Source organism: Pseudonaja textilis, chromosome 8 (genome assembly GCF_049901715.1).
Source record: "Pseudonaja textilis isolate UNSWEBS1 chromosome 8, rPseTex1.2, whole genome shotgun sequence".
Lineage (NCBI taxonomy): Eukaryota > Metazoa > Chordata > Lepidosauria > Squamata > Elapidae > Pseudonaja > Pseudonaja textilis.
This window is the reverse complement of record NC_141997.1, coordinates 15,819,022-15,843,858: the sequence shown is the minus strand read 5'-3', so window position 1 is coordinate 15,843,858 and position 24,837 is coordinate 15,819,022. Positions and strand designations below refer to the sequence as shown.

The 24,837-nt window shown below is 36.3% G+C and overlaps 1 protein-coding gene across 3 annotated transcripts; it reads right to left on the bottom strand.

The window, feature by feature from the left end:
- Positions 1–4,705: 4,705 nt before the first annotated feature.
- Positions 4,706–23,480, bottom strand: LOC113440799 (arylsulfatase D-like). Of its 3 annotated transcripts, none has more exons than XM_026707423.2 (10): positions 23,389–23,480; positions 22,118–22,267; positions 20,350–20,471; positions 18,172–18,294; positions 15,390–15,813; positions 14,780–14,916; positions 9,782–9,916; positions 8,916–9,078; positions 6,935–7,056; positions 4,706–6,180 (listed from the first exon to the last, which is right to left on the bottom strand). In XM_026707423.2, exons 1-10 carry the CDS (start codon positions 23,433–23,435, stop codon positions 5,813–5,815), a joined length of 1,791 nt encoding a protein of 596 aa, XP_026563208.2. In that variant the 5' UTR covers positions 23,436–23,480; the 3' UTR covers positions 4,706–5,812. The 3 variants fall into 3 exon arrangements, with proteins under 3 accessions (XP_026563208.2, XP_087794504.1, XP_087794505.1); XM_087938378.1 differs by having other exon boundaries at positions 8,916–8,952; XM_087938379.1 differs by lacking the exon at positions 22,118–22,267.
- Between the last annotated feature and the right edge of the window lie 1,357 nt (positions 23,481–24,837).

The following is a 24,837-nucleotide window of genomic DNA, read 5'->3' as shown; positions in this document are numbered from 1 at the left end:
GGAGTTCCGCTGTTTGGTTGTCAACAGGGAACTGTTGATACGCTTGAGACATGTCCAATTTGGCAAAAATGCTGCCAGGTTCAAAAGTGTGTAATAAATGCTGAATGACGGGCACTGGGTAAGCGCTAACTTGTAAAAACTTATTAATTGTGGTTTTGTAGTCCGAGCAAATTCTCAGGCTACCGTCTTTTTTGAGGGGTGTGACAATGGGCGTCTCCCATTTGGCGAAATCTGTTGGCTCAATGACCCCTTGTTTTAATAATTTATTCAGTTCCGCATCTAATTTAGGCCGAATAGCGAATGGGACTCTACGAGGTTTTAGCCTGATTGGGACTGCTTGGGGGTCAACTGAGAATGAGATAGGGGTACCGTTATAACACCCCAGCTCATCGCTGAACACGTCTGAGTAGTCAGCGAATAAGGAGTCAGTGTCAGAGGTTGAGACAGCATGGACTCCTGTTAACCCTAGGCCGAGATGGGGAAACCAATCAAGCCCCAAAAGTGTGGGGAAGTTGCCATTAACTACCACTAGAGGTAGGTGGCCTTTGAAAGTTTTAAAATTAACAAGAAACTTGCCTCTGCCCATTACAGGAATGTCCTTCCCCTGGTAGTCCTTCAGGCTGAACTGGCACTTCTGGAGCCGGTTTCTGGATATGCTGGGCTGTAGTCTCTTGAGGGTGCTCCAGGAAATAATTGAGAGCGCTGACCCTGTGTCAACCTCCATGCGACAAGGTTTACCTTCTAACAAAACGGAGAGAGAGATTTTACTAATGGCATGGCAAGCGTGCTTAGCATGGTGGTGAGTGCGACAGTTCAATACTTGCCTTTGTGGTCCAGAATGTGAAAAGGCAGGGTGTCTTTGTGCCGAGTTGTGCGCGGCTTGACAGACTCTAGCGATGTGTCCCTTTTTGTGGCAAATGTTGCAGGTGGCTCCCTTGAATTTACAGGTGGCCCTCAGGTGAGATCCACCACAGGATAGGCACAGGGTGATGTGCTTGGGTGGACTGATGCTTTCTTGCTTGGCTCCTACCTGCGGATATCTGGCGTGGGCGAGGCGGTGGATGTTGGTCACATCGCTGGGGTCTTCTTCTATGACCACCTCTTCGGAGTGGACTGGAACTGCCATTTGCTTGGAAGCAGGACCTTGGATTTCGGTGGCTGAGTGTGCTGCCAGCTCTGCTGCCAGGGCTTCCTCGACGGCTTGTGCGAGGTTGAGGTCCTTCCTAGCGAGTAGGCGCCTTTGGAGGTGAAGATCCTTGACTCCGCAGACTAACTGATCGAGGAGCATGTCCTCCAGGTAGGTCCCAAAACCGCAATGGAGGGCTGCAGTCCTGAGGGCAGCCATGTATTGGTTGATGGACTCTTTGTCTGATTGCTTCCTCATTCGGAAGGTGAACCGCCTGGCAATCTGTGAGGGTCTAGGAGAATAGTGGTTAGTAAGGATTTCTAACAGTTCTGACCAGGGAACGTTTTTTAACTCACGTGGAGCCACGAGTGCTGTGGCCGTATCAAAGACGATGGCTCCACAGTAGATCAGGAAATATGATTTTTTTCCGGTGCTCCCCTGCATCAGCCAGCCCAATTGCGTCGATGTAATGGTTAAAGCGGTTCTTGTATGATTCCCACTTCTCCTCATCCGGCTTGAACGCTGGGAAAACTGGGTTGGAGTTCATAATGAAAAAAATCAGGTTGTATAATCTGTTGAGAGAATCTCTCTGGGGCAGCACAGGAAGGTTTTTGTCCCTGTGGCAGGCAAGTGACTTCAGCTCTGGAGAGACTTTTCGCAGCTCTCTCTCTCTCTCTCTCTGGGTTAACACGAAGTTAGGCTGCAACGGCCATTGGCAGCGCTTCGAAATTCGCGCCTGCGTGGGCGTCAGTGACTTTGAAATACAGCACCGCGCTATACTTCTAGGGCGGAAATTCAAATGACAGCCGTTTGAATTTCGCGCCTAAAGAAACGAGCGGCTGCGGCTCGCAGCGCTTCACTTTCCCTGTAGCTTGGCTAACTAGCGGCTACAGACGCTTCTCACTCTCGCTGTTTGCTGACCGCTCTCTCTGGCTTGCGGCTCAGCGTTCGCTTTTGTTGCCTGCTGATCGTTCTCTCTGGCTGTGGATCAGCGTTTGCTCTTATTGCCTGCTGATCATTCTCTCTGGCTGCGGATCAGCGGCTAGTGCTTCAGCGGTTGCATTGTGCCTCTGGTAGCCATCCCATCCTCGTCGCCAGTGTTACGTTCGGGTAATGAGAGGCTGAACCAGGGCATTGGAGGAACAAATACTTTATTAGGATAATAAGGGACTGAACGTGCTTGCCAAGCCTGGAACTGGCTCGCAGCGATCAGCGACTGGTTGGACCCCGCAGCCTGCTTTTATAGCTGGCTGCTGGGGAGAACCAGCCAATGAGAGAGAGGGCAACTGCCCCCGCAGCGCGAACGGACCTGAGTGGGAACTTCTTTAAGTTCCAGGGACATAACAGTGTTGCTGCATGACCTGCTTAATCTCAGCATGACTAAAGGACACTGACCATTTGTTTAGGCCCATGATAACGAACCTAGGACACACGTGCCGGAAGTGGCATGCAGAGCCATTTCTGCCGGCATGCGAGAGGTCACCTGGAAGAGCCCCACTGCCCCTGCCAGCCAGCTGATTGTTGGGTATCTGCTGTATAAGCGCAGGGGGTGGGTTGTGCGTGCATGCAGAGGCGTGCAGTGTGATCACATGTGCATGCACAGGTGGGGGGGTCGTGCACGCATTGTATCATGGATGCAGGCATGCAAGCGTGTGAGCACACTTTTGGCATGCAACATGAAAAAGGTCAGCCATCACTGGTCAAGGCACATATTATCCCTTATCTTTCCCATTCAAACAGAAAGGAAACCTCTACCTACCTTTCCATATTTTGTCTAAAAATGTTTTCTTGCTTCTACTGGTTCAAACAGAGCTACCCAGTTCACCTCTTTCACTTCTGCCCATCTGAATTCAAGTTCAGTTCAGCTTCTAAAACCAAAGGCTTATCATTGCTAGTCTTTTTTCTCAAATAATTTGCTAAAAAAATTGAGAACACAAAAACAATGAGAGTGAATTTCTGTAGGGACAGAGAGATTGGTAGAAATATATAGGAATGGTCATTTGTGTTTCATTTCTGCCTGAATCTAGTTTTCCATTCTTATTCATTTCTGTTATAACTCAGCTAACTGTGAATGTATATATTCTCAAGCAAGCAACACTTCAAATGAAGCTGTCCTTGTTTCCAACGTAAATTTACTAGGAATAGAACTAAATTCTTCTATATAGTTCTGTAACTGATCAAAGTAGCAAGAAAAAGTTTTTTTAAAAAAAACTTTATTTAATGTTCTTGATACTATTCAAAATTCATAAAGCAAAATTTTATTAATATTGCACAGGTGGATACAAAATGACAATTGCTTTACTTTAAAGTACTTAGTATTACTTTAAAATCATAACCATGCAAATTGATATTAATATATTAATATTATTTGAATCCCATTCTAAGTGATATGCATTCAATTAAATTATAGATAAGAGCCGAGGAAGAAAATCATTATAAACATTTTACCAGTTTATGGCACAAGTATCTGAGTTGGTGATAACAGCTTATTTTTTTGAGAATGAATGTTTGAAGAATATATAAACCTTACTTGGTAATTGAAACTCCTTAAATTTCTATTTCTTTCTTCTCCCTGCTTCTCACATCCCCTTTTGAACCAAGCAAAAATTGTGGTTTGCTCTTTTCTGCATTTTACCATCCAGGTTGTTTTGCTCTATCTATTTACAATATGGTGTATTTTCTGCTTGCATATATGGAATATTTCTCACCTCTGACATGGTGATAAACTAATGAGTTGCCATGTTTGGGAGAGAAAGCTTTATTTTAAAAACTTGGCATATCATACAGCATTATGATTCTTCCTGCTTTTTAAGAGAATCAGAGGACAAATTGCAACAGAAAATTTGTACTGATGATGTTACTTGTTGGGAATTGAAACATCTGCAAACAACCGAGACAGCAATGGAGACTCCTTATTTCACAGTCCAATCCTGAGCTACAAATAGTATTTTCTATTAGAAAAATTAACTCATCATTGTTTACCTTTTTAAATTCAGAAGTTTAATGTTTGAACCACCAGTCTAGACTGTATAACATGTCCTTGACCAGACAGCTGCAAGGCAACAGCTTCTGACCCCTTTGTATGTTCTTACATTCCTTGAGCTTGGCTTTTAGTTTAGTAGAAATCCTGAAAGACAAGTGATTTCACCTCCTTTTAAGCTTTACTATTACTGCTTATTTGCACAGATTATAAAAGATAAATTAAGTGACAAGATAAGTGCCTACATATGAATATGCTTACTTTCTGCTCATCAATTTTTCTATCTTAATATAAAGTCTGGTCAGAAAGAAGAGAAAGATTACCAGATTAAGAACTAAGGTGTTCTGGCTGTATCCTCTTTCATGTTGTACAGAGGCACTACATGTATATAGCTTGCAACTTTTGGATTTGGGGCACACCCCATCACTTCCACTGTTGCCTTGTGAAAATCTTACATTTTAAAAAATGTCTTTCTTTCTTTCTTTCTTTCTTTCTTTCTTTCTTTCTTTCTTTCTTTCTTTCTTTCTTTCTTTCTTTCTTTCTTTCTCTCTCTCTCTTTCTTTCTTTCTTTCCTTTCTTTCTCTCTCTCTCTCTCTCTCTTTCTTTCTTTCCCTCCTTCTTTCCATTCCTTCCCTCCCTCCCTCACTTTCCCAGCAATTAGGATGTCTTGAGAGAGAAAAAAGATTTCTAACCAAATTATGAATGCCTCTGAGCTTCATATGGTTGCAGAAGAGAAGACGGTAGGGATTTGTAAAATAAAATTAATGTTGAAGATGGTGGGTATATCAACTTATTACAAGGGAATATATTGTAGATTTATCATTAATGTGTTTGGGTGTATACAGTATATTTTATGGAATATGCATTTCAAAGTTATGTTTTCATTCACTAGTGTGTATTTCTATGAAAAGAATGTTGTATCCTTTTAAGTGAATAAGTACAGGATAAATTTAGATCTTCTGGGTACAAATTAGTTTGACTGTCATTAGGGTGAATTATATGCCTTTTAGTCTTAGTAAATGATCTTTTGCTAAGACCATTTGGTAAAGTATACATGAATTTGTAATAATAATCCCAGTACTGTCTCAATAATTTTTTTTTTAAAAAAATCTGTTATCCACAAAAGATAGAAAGATTATAAGGAATAAATGCTTGACAAACAAGCAATCTTAATTGAAAAAACGTATCAAATTGAAGAAGTTCATAATGTTAACTGAAATTCTCATTGTCATGACCACGCAACACAAGCGACCAATGGAGCTCTGATGATGATATCGATCTGGAAGGATGGCGATTCCAATTCACCAGCAATGATCCTGAATAATAAACACAGAGGGTGTATTGAGGGGGAGCCATTTTGTTACGGAAATGTTGATGTGAATGTAGCAAATGGTGGATTAATTAAGATACGAGGATTAACTACTATGAATGTGAGTGGGTAATAAGGGGTAATAACAGATAATACCGGGCAATAAGGGGAAATTACTATAAATACAGGGTTCCGTTAAACTCAGTTTAGAGCTGACTTTATTTTTATTGCTTGACTGTTTTCTTGGTGTCCTTGCAGAAGAAGGAATTACAAGCTTTTTGTTTTCCAAAACACCAAAGTTTTTTGTTTTCCTTGATCCACGCATTTGACCTAAAGAGTGGTTGAGACTCAGTTTTAAAGTTAATTTTCATTTAATATCATTTTTGGGTAGTCTATATTAATTTGAATTGATGTTAGTACCTTCCTTGTTGCACCAACAAAATGGAAATATCCCACAGCATGGCTGGAGCCATGGTTTCCAAATGATGTTGTAGTAAGAGAGCTGTTGTGGGACAGGAGTAAGAGTTCTGTGATGCTTCTCCACGGCCTCATCTATTTTCTTAAGAATTTCCTGAAAGAGTGGTTCAGTGGTCTCTGATAAAGGCTTGGCCTCTGATGGATCTCTTGAGAGATCAAACAACAATGGAGGAACATGATGGATGATACCTTCTCCAGAACATGGACAGATTCCTTTTTCATAACAACCCCCTGCATCTTCACTGGAAAATATTGGTGTCACATAATGAGCCTTCCATAAAGCACCACCTGTTAGAAACAAAACATAAAACAAACAGTATCAAAGTATTTATGAAGATAGGATATGAAGAATATGTAGATTTATTTTCATTTTGGATATCAAACAAAAAGTTCTTGCCAGCACCAAAAAGTCATGTCTGCTCTTTTTATGTACACTTTTATATACATTGAGAGCATATGCACCAAGACAAATTCTTTGTGTGTCCAATCACACTTGGCTAATAAAGAATTCTATTGTTGTTGTTATTGTTGTTGTTATTGTCGTCATCATCATCATCATCATCATCATCATCATCATCATCGTCATACCCAATGCAAAAGCTCTTTTACCAGGATACAAATGTGATTTTTATCTTGCACTAAGCCTCAACATGGTTTGTCTTTTGTATAAAAACTGTCACTTTCATGTATAAACCATGGCTTCTTTAACAAATTATAGTCAAAGAAGTCTGAACAAAATAATTATTTTGCATTGGTTTTGATCATTTTCTCACGTACAAAGTAGTATTAAGTTATTTACGGATTAGCCTTAGGCATTTCTTTACAGGATAAATCATTACCTGTGCATTTGTTCCCTCCTGTTTCTCAGTGTTCTTATTTTGCTCACAATTCTGATTGCATTCACCCCACCCTCTTCTCAAAGTAATTTTAGATACTTATGGTCTTTTATGATTATGTGTTAGTGACTAAATAAATAATTCTCTGGTGATATGTGGGTATGTTATTTTGGAGGGATATATGCAGGAGAACCCGTTTCACTCACTGTCTTTTTGATGCCACCGCACTGCATGTAAATAACTTCCACAGTAATGAAACAGGAATTCATGTTCCGAGTGTTTGACTTTTTGTTGCAATAAAGGTAGAAGATTTCTTCCATCAATTATTCTACAGTGGTACAGGAAATAGTAGTCACCCAAAAGTAAGTAAATTAGATCCTATATTTAGGCTGATACGATCAAATCTATGTTAATGTGACAGATAATTATTTTCCAATATTTTTTCTGCATGTTGTTAATATACATATTAAGATGGACTATATATATCTTATATTTTAAAAAATATATTAAAAATAATATTTTTTGAAATAAACTGAATAGAATCTTTCTAAAAATGCAAATAATTTTTAGAGAAAAGTATAATTTTCATACTGCTTGCTACTTAAGCAATACTTTAAATTAGCATTTCTCAATCTCCTTTTTCTTGTGGACATTGGCGATTATGTTGGTGATCTTATTTTTATCAACAGCCACACGAAAAAGTGCTGTTGAGTTTTGTCCAACCCAGTCCCTTAGATTTTGAAGCCATGATGTTCTTCTGCCTAGACCTCATTTACCTTCAATCTTTCCTTGGAGGATTAACTGAGGTATGCTGTATTTTTCTGGGTATCACATCAAATGTTCAAAATATTTTAACTTTAACTTTTTTAGGGTTTTGATGATTTCTCTTGGCTTTCCCAGGCATCTTATCACCTCCTCATTTCTGATTTTGTCAACCCTACTTATATGTAATAGCTGCCTGTACACCCACCTTTCAAATGCTTCTAGTCTCTTCAAGTGACTTTCTGTCAGAGACCAACTCTCCACTCCATAGAGCTGGATAGAAAATAGGTAACATCTGACAAGCCTGATTTTCAATCTTAGGCTTATGTTATGACTTCAGAAGACCTTTTTCATTTTGAAGAATGCTGTCATGTTCCAGCTTTCATGTAAATTAGAACCAAGATAGGTGATACTTTCAACCTTTTCTAGTGGCATTCCTTCTAAAGTTATCGGTGGTAAAGTAATGAATTGTTTGCTGATGACCATGATCTTGGGTTTTGATGTGCTAAGCTTCAAGTCGTATTTTTCAGATATTTCTGTGACTCTGTGATGAGTAACTGAAGGTCTTCATGCTTACTGGCAAGCAGAACTGTGTCATCAGCATATCTTAAATTGCTGATCCTTTACTTTAAGGCCAGCTTCAATGTTTTCTAGTGCTTTGTTGAAAATGGATTCAGAGTAGATATTAAGCAACAGAGACAGAATACAACCCTTTTCATATTTCTCTATTATCTGAGTATTTTCGGCCTGGTCTCACATTTGCTACCTGATGCCAATATAGATTCTTTATGATTCAGATGTCTTTGTCATCTAGTCTCACTTGTTTCAGGATTTGTAATAATTTGCTGTGTCTTATTCTCAATCTTTAAAATACATGGACTTCAACTTCCAGAGTGCTCCAGAGAAGCTCCTGGTTAGGGATTTCTGGGAATTGGACTTAACATATCTTAATGTTCCTAAGGTTGAGAAACATTGCTTTAAGTGTATTATGCAGTAAACAAAACTGTGTTTCAGTGTTCAGCAGGGGAACAAGTAATTAATTAAAATGTATAAATAAACATTTGCAAAGATGACAAAATGGTACAGATACAAAGGAAGCAGCTTTACAGCACCATCAGTATTATAAAGAAACTGCAGAAAATGCTTTCAGCACATATACGATCACAGTTGATGTAATACTCATAATCCTAGATGATGTATTAGATATCCTGGAGATTATTGTTAAGCAATTTTGAGTAAATGGCAAAGAACAATTTCTTTAAAGGACTATTTTAGGAATGATATCTGGAAACTGCCCATTAATCCATATTGATTTCAAAAGAAGGACAGAAGAAACAAGATTCTATTATATATATTGATAAAGAAACTATTGGATCACTTATGAATAATTTAAATATAGGTACAGTAAGAATTCAGGTTCTATACCTGTCCTGGGGCACATCTTTTCCAGCCAAATGAATCACTGTGGGAAAAATATCCATGAGGCTTGTTGGCTCATCAAGAACAATATTTGCTGGCAACATTCCTGGCCATCGAACTATGCCCGGAACACGGATACCTCCTTCCCAGCCTCCCATGCCTTTGCCCCCTGTGTTATGGACACAACATAATTGCAGCTATTAGCAGGTATACTAAATTGGCTTGTAATATTATATTGTATATATTTACAGAGAATAACGCTTGCTCTCATTTTGAAGATCAAGTGTTGGAAAAGAACAATTGCTTGAAAAGAACCAGCATGTCCAAATTTCTTCAAACATTACAAAGATTACTAAAAACAGATTGAAAGAATGAAATTGAAACTTATGTAAATGATTAATACCTTAATCATCAACTTAAACACTCACAGCTCCCTTGAGCCAAAGCATCTGAAAATCAGTGGAAACAAATAAATATACTTTCAAATTTTTACTTTAATCAACAAGATTAAAATAGAAAATACAAAAGAATAAATATTATTTAACTTTTTTATTTTCTATTTTAATCATTTTGAATAAAATAATTGGGAAAAAAAGCTCAGCTTCATCAATTTTAGTTATAATCTGAATCACTTTTTATTCCTATATTTTAAATATTCCTATATTGTGCCCAAGTCAGCAGGTATTGTTCGTGTGTATAATTCAGCCTAGCATTTATTAGTTTCTTGAGATACCAATCTACAGAGGCTATCAATGAAAAAGAAATGTGTACTTGAACACCACTGGGTATGCTTATGTACTGATCCTGGAATATAGTCAGAAGAATGACTTCCAAAATTCTAGGTAGACAGACAGTCTTACTGCCTTATTCACCTTTGTAGATGCCATTCCAACCCCCAACCTGTATTGTTCCTTCTTGACCTTCCAGATGTCCTCCATGGTCTGAAGCAAAGTAGACAAAGGTGCTATTTCGCAAGCCTTCCTTGTCAATAGCATTAAGAATCTGACCTGCATGGGGAGAGAGAGAGAGAGAGATCCACCTTATACAGAATTATACCAAAATATTCAAAGAATAACAAAAATAATATTTTAATTATTCATGGTGCTCACCATATTTCCCTTTAAAAAGACATTGTTTCCTCAAAATAATCCTGTGAATTTGCCATCTCTAACTTAGATCCCAAACCTTATGAAATGTTGTGGTTTGCCTGCAGCAGGTGCGGATGCCTGAGGTCTCAGAGAGTGAGGACTCAGATGAGAGGCCTATGTGTGATGCAGGGGTGGGGCCAGGACCATCAGGGAGTAGAATGCTGCCTTCGGAGATTGTGGACGCTGGCAGCAGTGATGAAGAGGTTCCTGAGGAGCCTGTGCCCAGTGCGCAGGGCTGTTCGAAGGAAAGAGCAGCTACAGCAGCATGGGTGACTTGGGAGTAAGGCTGCAAGGTAATGGCCCCTCCCTCAAGAAATAAAAGCCAGCTGGAAGAAGGCAGAGCCTCCTTGCCAACAGGCGGTAGATCGCAACTCTCTGCGGCTATCGCACGTGCTCTTTCGTCGGAGAGCCCCAATCATTCTGATTAGGGGCTGATACTGCCTTGGAGGGGCAGAGGAAGGGGCAGCGGAGTAAGAGGAAGTAGCAAGCCTGATTGTGGGGAGCCGCATCTCCCCCCCCTGGGCTTGGTTTTTTTTCCTCCCGAAGACGACTGCAGCGGTGGTCTAAAATGGCCATCCCGGAGAGGATGACTCAGCTCGATTAAGATTTGTGCAGGAGGGAAGAAAGAGGTGGATAACATCTGAACCAGGACAACTGGACAATATAACTAAATAAAAGTACCCTGGGACTAAGGTAACATAGAATTTTGAAGAAAAGAAAAGTGAGCGGCGAAATTACAAAGGGATAGAGAAAAAAAGAAAAATATTTCTGACAGCTAAATGGGGCTTTGATCCGGGAAAGGAAGAAGCTGGAATTAAAGATTTAATGAAATTGGACTAAAATAATTTGGGAATAAACAAGTATAAAACTAAAGCTGGACTTAAGATTGTCAAAGAATAATAATAACAAAGTTTACAAATTGGAGACTGGATTGTGTTGGAATATATATGAGGTTCGAAAAACCTTAAATAAAAAAATAGGGGAAAAAGGTGAAGACTTTGTATAATGGAGAGTGTCACCTTTTGATAAAAATTTGGTTCAAATAAAAGGGAAAGCATCCTGTTTTTTGAATGAACTGGTGTGGATATAACATTACAGAAATATTGAAACAAAGTAAGAATTTTAGAAGTTGAAAGCAGAACCAGAATAAAAGAAAAAGCAAGGAAAGATTGTGGGACTGATTGATGTTTTTGGTATAAACCCTGGACTGGAATAACTGAGAACTTTAAAAAACTGAAAGAAGAAAGAAGGAAAGTAAAAGTGGTTTCTTTTTGTGGACTTTAACAATTTTAAAATATAAGAATGATGATATCTCTTTGGGAATTAAAAATGGAACTTAAAAATATGAGAGAATTACTACAGGAAAGAGGCGAATCACTTTGCTCTGTGCTAGAAAAAATGGAAATGGCGATTGAAGAACAAGAAGAAAGATTCTCAGAGGAGGAGGAATCGACTCAAAGAGAAGACATTTTAAATAGACAATTAAAACAAAGAACGCTACAAAGAAGTGGGGAAAGAAGGAAGGTTAAAAAGTTGAGTTTTAAGAAAGCAATTAAAAAAGGGAATACCTGTGAAGTTAGGAAAGGCAGGAAGATTCAGCAGAAAAGGGGAAAGGAAGATATTAAGAAAGAGAGGGACATAAATTGGAATGAGAAAAGATATGGGGAAAAGAGGGGGAGGAGAAGCAGTAAGAAACAGGCATGTGAAAGAAAGAAACACAGAACTAGCAAAATGTTGAAAAGAAATTGCTTTTTCAGAGATAATGGTTGATGAATTATAAAGGGGAGTCCACAGGGTGACAAGGGGTAATAAGAATATTTCTGCAATTAAAAATATTTAGAAAGTAGGGTAATATAGATACTGATAACTCTTATTAAAGGGGGGGGGGATATGCTGTGGAATCCAATTGAAAAGATGTAATGATTAATGGTTTATTGGGAATTAAGATGAGGGAATAAAGGTATATTCTAATCATTAAGGCGTCACACTCAAAATAGTAAAAGAAGGGAAACTTATATTTGTTCTTTTTTCTTTTTGTGTGGGTGTGTTAAAATTTGTATTAATTTAGAATTCAAAATAAATGTGTAATGGAAAGGGAATATGACAGACTAAAGAACCAGCTAAATTAATAAGTTTAATATAGATTATTAAAAGCAAGGAGAGACATTGGTAACTTCATTATTACTACTATTAGGCAAATATATATTGTTTATTTTTATTTTTAAAATAAATATTAAGGATTATATTTGAAATAATTGAAATGAAATAAAAAGATGTTTAGACTGAGATTAATGAAAGAATTTAGAATCAAACTTTATTATTATTATTAGGCAAATACATATTGTTTATCTTTATGTTTAAAAACAAATACCAAAGGATTATATTTGAAATAATTGAAATGAAACAAAATCGATTGAGATTAATGAAAGAGGCCAGAATTAATGTGTTTGTTTCTCTCCTTACTGAAAATTTGGAATGGAAAAGGCAATAATAGAATTAAGTATGCATATATCAGTGTATAATTGTTGTCATATTTGTATATAAAGATGATGACCCGGAAATATGTTGTCCACTAAAAAGAGATTTTTGTTTTCAATGTGAAAAACTGAATAAAGTTTGTTAAAAAAAAAAAGAAATAAAAGCCAGCTGAGAAACTGGAGTTCTTTGCAGGAAGCAAAGAAGTTTTTGCACTCAAGCCTTGTGGATGTTTGGAATATCTTGGTTGGTGTTTAGAGAGTCTTTGTGTTTGAAATATTTTTTAGTCACTTTATCTAGTATTCTTGGCAGCCTTGCACCACCTTGGCAAGGCTCGTTCTTATCAGAGATAATTAATTTGAAACAGCCTTTTAACCGTGAAGGAACGGAATTCGTAAAGAATCATTAAAAGTTTTTTCTGTTACCTCTGTTTTGTGTTTGCTTCCCTGGAACAAGGTTTGGGTCAGAACACCTTATTTGTGAATGAAACTCTATCAAATGATGCTCCTGAACAACGGGGGCCTAGGGTCACTTTGATAAAATACAGGAGATACGTAGAACCTGTGGTCATGAATGCTTCTGACCACAACCAAATCAGGTTCTGACCAAAAAATTCACATTTTTTTCCTGCAGCCGATTTCCCCTTCTGCACCATTTTTTGGTAAGTGCTGAATTTCCAAAATTAGGTTCATGACCAAATCGGGTTGTGACCAAAGTTATGGGACAAATTATGGTCGTGACCAGAGGTTCTACTGTAGTCAGTTTGAAGAGAAATTATTCTGAAATCAGAAAATTCTCCCCTGTGTGAAAGTTCCTTCTGACAACAAAAGCATGCTAGTAAGCCTTCAAGCTGGAAGTCTATCTTCAAGATTGGGAAGCAAACAGTCAGAAATCTACCTAAAATATGGTATAAAAAGTCTAGGAATGAAATGTTGGACCTGAAAAGTTATCTCTATCTCTGTCTGTCTGTCTGTCTATCATCTTCAATCTAATTTAATCTAAAGATAATCTAATCTAATTCAGTCTAACCTATTATATCTATCAAATTTTGAAATCCCCCTTACTCTCGCAATGAATAAAATATTATAACATAACAACTGTATGTATAATTTTTTTTAAAAAAATGCATATATGTTAAAAGGGAATTAAAAGGAGGGGTGGTCCTTCAGAGGCCCTGGGGCGGTGTGCTCCTCTGTAAGCCCTAAACAAAACAGCAAAACCAAGTTTTCAAACCCTTCTGGAGGTGGGTGCCTGCCTGATCTCTCTCTGTGTGAGGGAGAATATTCCAAAGGGCAGGGACGACGTCAGACAAGACTCTCTTCCTGGGCCCCACCAGTTGGAATATGAACTGCAGAGAGAAACTGAGTTTCTAGTTGGACATACATTGCTAGGTTTGCATGAACTCTGACAGTCCACTGTAAAACTGTTCCTAATCACCCAACTGTTCCCTAAGGTCATGAGTGATAAAGCCTAATAAAATTTTATACTCCTCAAGGTTATGTTGGAAAGTGTTATGAATATAGATGTGGGCAGGCCAGCACTTTAATCAAGTTACAATTAATGAACAATTTAGCCTGTCAAGGTTGTGTATATCTAATGAATATATATTCATATATATATATATATTCATGAATATATATATATATTTATTAGATGTGCACAGCAGAACAGATGAACCAGTCTGTACTGCTATAGCTGCATTCTCCTTTGTTTTTCTTGCCATGTACATGTATACATCCAAACTAGACTGCGTTGTTTCTCTGTGGATATAAGCATAATTTTATATTTATTTATTTTGTCATGTTTATGTAGTGTATATTGGAAGTGGTACTGTATGCAACCAAATTTCATTTTAGTGCATGCCGATTAGTGTACATTCAAAGTGACAATAACAGTATTCTAAGTCTTGTATATGGTACCATTAAGGAAACTTTTTATCCTGCCTAAAACACTAAGACAACTCCCTATTTCATTAGGAAAGTAACACACAAGGATTGAGATGGGACATCATAACACACACAACTACATCTGAAAAATTAAATATATAATATTCCCAATTCCCAACCACTTCAAATTGTTTCTTTTTTTCTTCTTCCAACTGGTCAGAAATAACTTAAGAATTCTAGACAATATTGCTGTTCAAAACAGGAAATAAAGGGTAGACAATTATATAATCATAGATTAACCATATTTTAATCCTTCTTGAGACAGGTTTAAGTCTATTCTGTAGCAGGAGAAGCAACTCACCTACTAACCAGTCCAGTTCTTCTACATTGTCTCCATATGTACCATGTTTGCTCTTTCCAACAAATTTTTCAGTTGTAAACAGAGGTGTATGGACATGCAGAAACGAAACGAACAGGAGAAATGGCTTGTGTTTCTTACTTAAACAAACAAAACAATCATATTTAGATTCCATTTAGCAAATTTCTATACAGGTAGTCCTTGACTTACAACCACAATTGTGCCAAAATTTCTGTTGCTAAATGACATAGTTAAGTGACTTTTGCTCCATTTTACAACCTTTCCTGCCACCGTTAAGTAAACCACTGCAGTTGTTAAGTTAGTAACATGATTGTTAAGTGAATCTGACTTCCCATCAAATTTGCTTGTCAGAAGGCTACAAAAGGGGATCACATGATTCCAGGACATGGCAGTCATCACAAATAAGAACTAGCTGCCAAGCATCTGAATTCTGATCACAAAATGATGGGGATGCTGCAACGGTTGTGTGAAAAACACTCATTAAGTCACTTTTTTCAGTGCTGTTATAACTTTGAACCATCATTAAATGAGTTGTTGTAAGAGGACTACCTGGACTTTTGGTATTTGATATTTAGATAGATCTACTTATTACCTTTGAATAAAAGAAAGTGCTTCATTTAGTAAAACAAAAGTTGTTCTTTCTAGTTTCATAGGTTGTTCAGTGATGTTATAGTTGCGCATCAAGATACAGTTCCAGTATTTCACAAAGCCATAAGAGGAGTACCATGAAGCAAAAAATAGGAAATTAAACAAAGCAAGGAAGAGGACCACTTTCCAAGGAATGGACACCAACCCAGTAATTTTTCCAATAAAAAATGTGAGTACTGCAAAAGTAATGACTTGTGTATAGAACCATAGTTTAGCTTGAAAGGCTCCATCCAGTTCTGGAGGTTTGTTATCCTGGCAATTGTTGAAAAGTGTGAAGGGCATGCCATAAAAATAATCAAAGCCGTGATTCAAAGGATGGTGGCAATAATCATTGTTACTATCACAGTTTACACCTTGATGCCATTTCCCTGAAAATCAAAATGGAAAGTATTACTTAGTCAGATTTGTTCTTTGGGATAATCTCAGTACTCAGTAAACACAGTACTCCAAAAATATCCCCCATTTCCATTTAAATCTAAATTTAAAATGACAGAAACTGTGTTCTTGAAGAATGGTCTCACTATATTGTTTCTCTACTATTCTTTAACAATAATGTAAACCTACTATGTTACCTTTACATGACTTCCTACAAAGAAAGAATATTTGTGTTGAAAATTATCAGAAAATTAAACTTGATGATCTTGTTCCATGGTACAACTGAGAGTGAAATCTTGCAGTGTCCACTTCTAAAGGATATACTCACTTTTATGGAGATGAAAGAATATAAAGTCAAAACAGATATGACTTGAGAAGATATTATATATTTCTAGGAGTTCTATGATAAATATTATATTTAGGTAATGCTAAATCTGATGATTTTAGGTTTAGTTCCAAACATAAATCAGTTACCAGGCTATTTTTTTTTTTTTTTCCAGAATTATGTTAGCATTTAGTGAAATTTCTTACAAAATATCTTAAATTACTATGCTACCAGAAGAAAATATGTTAATTATCCTTGCAAATTTATGCATTAATCAATTTATTTGGATGGTATATACACAAATTCCCTCCAGGAATGGGATCTGACTGGTGTAACTACCGGTTGGATGATTTACGTTAGAAACTACCTCTTGGTCTGTCCTTGTGTTTTTCCTCTATTTTGGTTGAATCACGACCATGCCTACATGAATAAATTGAGTAAATTGTAGAATTTATTCATATTCCTCACAATGCTCATAGCCATATATGTGAAACTTGACACTGTCTTAACCTCTATGCAGTTAATGTATTACTCTGGTGCAGAATGAGGAAACTGTGTGTATTTTGCCTTGTCCTAACATAGATAATTAAGGGGGTTGGGATCTTTTATCTACCTTGTGGATTCCCCAGCAACTTGTTGACCTTGGTGGGAACCAGAAGGGCCATTAATCTTATTTAGCAGGTTTTTCTATGTTCTTATTTAAATATGGCTGTGTACATCCTATTATTTGCAGAGATTAAGAAGGTTGGCCTTGACATAAATATACAAGAACTGTTAGCTAGGCAAAAAATAAATAAATTGAAAAATGAGAAAATATTTGGAAATGATCCAGTCAACTTCCTTAATTCATTAGAGTATAAGAAAATGATGAAGGTACAGCACAATGAGACTTGAAATTTTTTTTATTATAACCTATATCAGTAATTTTAGCCATCTTATGAAGGTGATTTCCTGGCTTGGTCTAGTGATTCTAATATCATTACATTCTACTTTAATTAAAATGCTTGCTAATGAGGAAAAATATTGTTGTCTTATCACTGTGTCAGTTTACAAAACAGAAACCAGAAACAATGGCACTTTCAAGAGGCTTACCAGGGTATTGCCCAAACGAAAATCATTATTTTTCCCAAATCTTGTTATTATTTAGCATATGGCATATCATACATTGACTAGCAACATAAAATTAATAGATTAACTAATTAATATAATCTAATTAACTAGATTAATTAGTAAAGCTTGTAATAATACAGTGATCCTCTTTGAAAGTATAATAATCTCATGCAACTATCTTCTCCTTCTTGCATAAAAAGTCTGCCAACCTCTTGTATGATTAATTCTCAAACCCCATAACATTCATACTGATGATAGGAAATAGAACTTTTAATGAACAGTAGCAACTATATTTAGAAGAAGCAGTTAGTACAATAGCCAGAGCTCATTTTACATTTATGTCTTTATATGTTTAGGCCTAAGAAACAAAGAAAACAATGCCTTCTTATGCTGTTATATCATTTCAAAATACATCTAAAATTAGTTGTCAGAACATCCAGAGTGAAGAAAATTCAGAAAAAAAAATATTTTCCTAAAAAAGAATGCTATTGGACTAGACCCAATATATTTGATCTAATATATTAGTGCTAGTTGATCTAATATATTAGTGCTAGTTGATCTAATATATTAGATAAAATATATTGGGTCTAGTCCAATAGCATTCTTTTTTTGGAAAAAAGATTTTTTTTCTATTTTATAGGTGATAATAGAGAATTTTGCCTCTATTTTGTAGGTGAGAATGACAAAAAAAAAAAAATAGATGGAGAGATATTTGCAATTCCTGATATAGTAATGCACAAATTCTGCTTCTAAGGTTTAGTATTTATTTTTACACCCAAATCTTAGAGCAGTGTTTTTCAATCCCATACCTTTAATATGTATGGACTTCAACTCACAGAATTCCTCAATTAGCACTGATGAGGTTAACTAATCGAGAAACACTCATATAGAAACTTTATAATAACTTTCTACAAACCTATAAGGCCTGTGGCATAGCCTTGCTGTTGTAGCATCTTGGCAAAAGTTGTCTCATTGACTGGAAGTCCTCCTGAGCCAGCATTCCACATCAAAACTCGATAGGCATTTCTTGAAGCCATGCCTGCAAATACAAATTCATTTTACCTGTAATCTGTAGCAAACGGTATTGTCATTTTCTAATTGGAAATATATCCAATTCTACAAATTCATTGAGTGAATGTAGTCATGTAACTCTCCATTTACACAGTGACTTTGCATATATTATACTATGTAATAAGCACCAGGTACAAGTACACCAAGATGGGAAAACATAAGAGATGATTTGACCTTCAAAATAAAAGGGAAATGGTTAATGTTTTCATGACACTTATGCTCTATACACTTTATTGACTTCTGGAAGGCATTAAAGCAAAACAGTAAATTTGCACCAGATTCATCAGACAAATGAATTTGTACCATATCTGCATTGGTTTTTTCTATATATATGTGATTTATCATAGTTTGCATGAGGAAAACACATTCTACAACATTTGCAAATTATTATAAGTGATCCAGATCAAACACAAAACTTAGACTACAGAATCAATAGACCAATCTTCTCTGTGCTGGTATCTTTCAGCTTAATTTGGATATTGACTCCCAAACTTCTCAACCAAAATGACAGGGACCAAGCTAATGCCCATGCTGTTTTAGAAGTTGGGAATTGTAATCCTGCTTGCATCTGATGAACACTTGATGGAGATGTTCTTGGAAAGAAGGCTAGATAAAGGAACCAGCAAGGAAATAAAAGACTTTCTGTGCCTGGATTATAACACCACAGTTAAAAGGACAGATTTAAATCCAAACCCCAGTGTAGGAATCTTGCAAGGCTGTCCATGTTTTCTTCTGATCGTATTTTACGCTAAACAAAGTAAAGCTCAGATTATTTTGAGTTTCTGTTTCATGTTTGGCTTTGATCTCTGGATTGTGTAATTGTTGTTCAAATCCTTCCTTAAATCAAGTCTTTTGTAACTTCCCTCAGGCTGGCTCTAAATGCCTTTACGAGAAATGAGAAGAAGAAGGAATCATCAGAAATGTGAGTTAGCTGGCACCCATTCACTAGAATCAGATCATTATGATCACATATCCATCATAATCCAATTATTTGGTCAAGACAAGTGTCAGCTGAATCTGAGAATGAGAGAAAGAGCCTGTATTTCCACTTTCAGCATCCCTTCCCCCACCCCTGATCTGTCCAGAAAAATAAAATATGTTGCCTGCTGTAAAAAAGCGGATCTCATATCAAACTGCCCATCTCATATCAAAATTAGTGACAAAAGTAGCTATCAATTGTTTAAAGGTTGCATTCTTTACATTCCCTTTTTTCATTAACAAGCTACATATGTCTACAACAATGGCAATGACTGCAAATGTAATACACATATGCAATATGTAGCGTAGTAGTAGATGATGGCACTGTGTAGCCTAGACTATGAATGGCTATGAATTACCTTATCATTTGCAGTAGTTGGTGGTCTGTTGCTTGAACTAATGTACTTTTGACCTTAACAATAATTGAGAACTGAAGCATCCCCAAGGAGCATGTAAAAGACAGTCAAAGGAATACATGCCAGAGAACTAAAACATGCAAAACCTGTACTATATTACAAGAACACTAATGAATATTACAGAATAATCTTCCTTGTTGGTGTTCCCAATATTGATAGCAAAAGCATTTATATAGACTTATATACTACTTCACATTGCTTTACAGCCCTTTCTAAGCAGTTTACAGAGTCAGTCTCTTGGCCCCAACAATCTGGATCTTCATTTTGCTGACCTTGGAAGGATGAAAGCAGTAGTGGGATTCAATTTTTTTTTATTACTGGTTCTTCAGAACTGGCCAGAACCTGCTGAATATCACCTCTGGATGGAAGGCTGAGTCAACCCTGAGCTGGTCAGGATTGAACCCTGGCATTCAGAAGAATTAGCCTGCAATACTGCATTCTAACCACTGTGCCATCACAGCTCTGTTATCTTTGTTTTTGTGGCATCAAATATATTTTCCTGTTCCCAGTTGTTTTGTTATGTCATTGTTATGTTATAGTAGTCCCATTCCTTAAATCCTTTATATCACATTTGGTTTATGTGATTTCATTTATCCAACTCTATGATTAAAAAAAGACCACTCCTTTACCTGATCTGATGGGGTATCTGCCAGTCAGTAAAGCCGCTCTACTTGGGGTACAAAGTGAGGCTGCTGCAATATGCTGAGTAAGTTTCACTCCTTCCTTTGCTAGTTGGTCAATGTTAGGGGTCCTACAATAAAAATATAAAATGTTAATGTAAGTAGGTAACTAAAAAGGAGCTAGTCATAGAAAAAGAACTATAAAACGTAAAACAATATAGCAATAGCCAAAGTGATTTGACTGGTATGCTTGTACTTTCAACAACATACAGAGATGCTCTAGCTGAAGAGTCTGCTAGGTGGGAAGTAGTATCTATGTGTGGTTGTGTTCCTGATTGCTGCTGCAAAATATTTATACTTCTGCTATCTATGCATCGAATAGGATGTGTTAAATTGTGGGCGAGAGAACGTGGGGAGGCTCCGATTGTTTACTCCTGTTTATTGTATCATTCAGAACAAAGAACAACAGCCGCAGCAGCTCCTTTTACAGCGGTTACAACCAGTGACGGCTGTTTAATTTCCCGCCACCTCTGACCAGCCAATCAGAGGTGCATATGTAAATATCTAACAGGATGCATTGGGAAGGAAGAGTCTGCAAGATATATCATGTATTTAGCCTCTTACGGAGTTCAAAGTCCATAGCGGAAAATTTTCCATATGGCAGCATCCAGCTGCGTTGTCATCCTCAGCTCTAAAGGCAGAAGGCAGAAGGAGGAGAAAATGTAGTGGGAAAGGCAGTTGATTGGAAAGATCCAGAGGATTTTGGGGGGAGGAAATTAAGCCAAATTATATCAGCATATCAAGGACAATGGAGGAGAAAAATCGCCCAAAAAGAATGGAAAAATGATTTTCCACTTTGATGAGCTCTGTCCTAAATTGTTTTTAGCTTCCACCATTGAAGGAAGGATTTTGGTGGGAGCACATAAAAAAGGCCTGAAACTGTTCTGTTTGATTTCTGTCCTAAAAAATACAGATTGAAAACAACTCATGTTTTTCTTACATTTCTTAAAGACAATGTTTCAAGGGATATCGAAGACTGGGTTACACATCTTGCTAAATCACAGTATTGTTTTTGACTCCATGTGATATATATAAACATATAATGCTTAGTGTTTCAGAATCAGACTGGCTCCATGAGTCAGAGTTTAACATGTATAAACTAGCATATTGTATAAAAATAGACATCTACTTGCAATCTTTAAATTGACTGAAATTCAATTACTTTACATTACTTTCTGAAAATTATTCATAAAAGTCCTAAATTCTGAAAGAGGATTAATTACAGCAAAACAAAATATAAAATAGAAGTAAACGCATAAGTTGAGAAGGTTGAAGCCATGTTCCCTATCCTGCTGCTCTCTGGATTCCATAATTCCACGTGTTCTCATTTGCAATTATGGGAATTGAAATCAGACATATCTTCATTTGGGAGATCTGTAGGTTGTGTGGCTCTATGCATAACAAAACTTAAGTGTGACAGCTGGGGTACACCAAAGCAATATGTAGCAGATTAAATAATCATACATGAAAGTTATTTAAGCATAATACTTAGTGATATACACAAATAAGACTTAATGCAGTAGATTAAGTAAATTAAGTAAATCAAATGAAGTTAAATGAAACATTTGGATAGATTCACCAATGTTATATACATGTATTTACTTATTTGTCAAATTTATATAGCCACTGTTCTCACAGGGTAGCTTACAATAAAGCACATTGTCCAACTGCTTAACCAGCTTTAAAGCAATATAAAAGTCATCTGCGAATATCTTACTTGATAGTAGTGTTACCATAACAGCCTATATCTCCAATTCCAAGATCATCAGCCAACATCAGAATGATATTTGGCTTAGAATCAAGAGCTGCACCCATTCTACAGGTATGAAGCAATATAAGAGAAGCCAAGAGGGTCACCAAGTAGATTCTGAAATCAAAATTAAGGAAAGCAAATAATACTTGTAAAAAGATGTCAAGTACACACACACAAACATCCTAGAGACTAAGGTATATGAGAATTAGTTTTTGGCAAGCCAAAATTTATTATAATTTATTAGTACAATTAGTTGATACCTGCAGTTACCGTTTCAAGATCCAATAACAGATGAAAACTACAGATCCCATCTGCAGATAAGATTTTGTTTAAAAACCATATAACCCTTTGAAATATTTTGTGTATACAGTAAGAAGTCAAATTAATAGAATCAAATGAATATTGTAACACTTTTACAATTGTCTTTTAGTAAAATGAATGTCTGTCAAACAAGCAAGGTGAGTGTACTTGTTCAATCTAACTAATTTTTCCAATTTTTGTTTATTTGGTTAGACTGAGAACAATAGCAATAATCCATAGATTTATATAACACTTCTCAGTGCTTTACAGCCCTCTCTAAGTGGTTTACAGTGTCAATGCATGGCTCCCAACAATCTGGGCCCTCATTTGAGCAATCTTGGAGAACTGTTGTTTTCTTTCTTTATCAGCATCACTTTATTTCTCCTTTAGGTCTTTTTATCTAAAACCTGACTAGGAAAAATTGTGTAAAAGAACTTCTTTTTAATATGATCAAACATTTAATGCTGGGGGGAAAATGCTCAAAACAGCTTCTTTATTGCTACATATACCAGGCTACAAATAAAAGCAGAGGGCTGGGAAAAATAATCATATTTCAATCCTTTTAAGATATTTGTGCCTTGTTTGTTTTTTCAAGTAGAATGATCAGCCTTTTTAATTAAGAGTTACACAACTTTTTAATTAATAAAAAACCCCACCTATTTAAAGTGTCGTAAAGAAAAGATTTGCGTTAGTAAATTTGCAGTGATAGCTTTTCTATATTAGAAGAAAAAGGGAAAGAGAAAGAAAGATGAAATAAATTTAGGGTATGTTTTCCTTTGTCGCTAATCTAGCATGTTACAGTATGAAACAATTAGGTAAACTTTTGCAGCAAGAAATTATTATGCTAAAAGCTATTTTAAAAAAGTAAAAAGAGATGTGTACACAGAAAGAAACATCAGTGGTCTTGATTCAAGGAAGCTTAGAATAAAGCCCACCTTTTAGACAGAAATAAGGGCCCCAACAGAGGTGTAGCAATCCCCATGTTCAAAACCTGTTCCTTCCCCGGAAGAAAACCAGCACTCACTGCAGGATCTGAGCAAATCTGCCAAGGACTTAAACTCCAGCTAGGAAGTTTAGAGTTCATTAAGAGACCGAGACAAAACTTCACTCTTAAGCAAAAGTGTAGACACGGCTCTTTTCACTAACCCATAAGAGTATCCAGTAAAATACAGTATTTTAGCGAGAGTGACACACAAACACATGTTCTTTCCCTCAAAGATCAATCTTAGACCGTCAGATTTTTCAGATTTCCTCCCCGAGGTTTCGCTCTAGCTAAAATACCATCAGATTTCTCATAGAAGTATTGATTTATGCCATAAATTAAAAATATGCCATACATTTTGCCTGAATGAGGGTCCCCTTATTTTCTTTGTAATACCTGCATTAAAAGGATTGATACGAATTTCATATTGTCTGTTGGCAGTAAAGACTATCATACTAAGAGTAGGTTGAAGAACAATACTAGACTGGGAGGTTAGCAATGTAATCTTAAATAGTATCGGTATAGATTTGTGATGACATCTGTAATTCTCATTATTACTTTCTGTTCACAGAAAGGTACTTGATTAAAACTTACATAGTTACTTCTGCCTTGATGGTTTTCTCTCTCCTGTATGTGTGTTTGAAGTTAGTGGTGCCTGTATATAGAAAGATTTGAGAACCATCACCTGTGAGTAGATATGAATGTACCTTTTCTTTATGTATACTGAGAGTATTTACACCAAGACAAATTCCTTGTGTGTCCAATCACACTTGGCCAATAAAGTATTCTATTCTATTCTATTCTATTCTATTCTATTCTATTCTATTCTATTCTATTCTATTCTATTCTTGCTTACTGAATGCTCTTGCTATTTCTTCTGTTCTGTAAGCAGTTATTTGACTCTGATCTCTTAAAAAACATTTTCCTTTTTGGTAGCAAATTGCGCCATCTTGTGGTCTGTTGGAATTCTTATATTGACATTTGCAGATCATATTTATGCCTTGCTCTGGGGACTCTGGTACAACAGTCTTTTCCAGCACTGAAAACCTGCATTTTAACATTTAAGACTAAATATATTTTTATACAATTTATTTTATTTATTATTATTATTATTTTATATTTATTTATCTATTTATTTATGTACTGCCTACCTCGTCAATTTATACTTTTCTTGTAAAATATAAATATATCCTTATTCCTTGAAAGTAGTTTATTTCCAAGGGGAAAAGTTTAATATTCCATTCATATGCTTTGACACTCTGGGTCCAAGGGGAGTACTTTAATAATTATGTATACTTTACCTCTATCTAGCAATGGCCACAGAGCAACACATAGTATAGGAACTTATCACTCCAGGATTTGAGTGGCTGTGGGGAAATCCAGGTGTGGTGTTTCCTAGGAT

Bases quoted from the DNA above. Each gene is read 5' to 3' on its own strand.
- LOC113440799 (XM_026707423.2), bottom strand. From the start codon at position 23,435: ATGGGGATTGCTACACCTCTGTTGGGGCCCTTATTTCTGTCTAAAAG. The intron at 20,472-22,117 runs GTAAGATATTCG...TTTTTATTGTAG, and splicing joins TATGGTAACACTACTATCAA to GACCCCTAACATTGACCAAC. The intron at 9,917-14,779 runs GTGAGTTGCTTC...CTCCCCATGCAG, and splicing joins AGAACTGGACTGGTTAGTAG to GTCAGATTCTTAATGCTATT.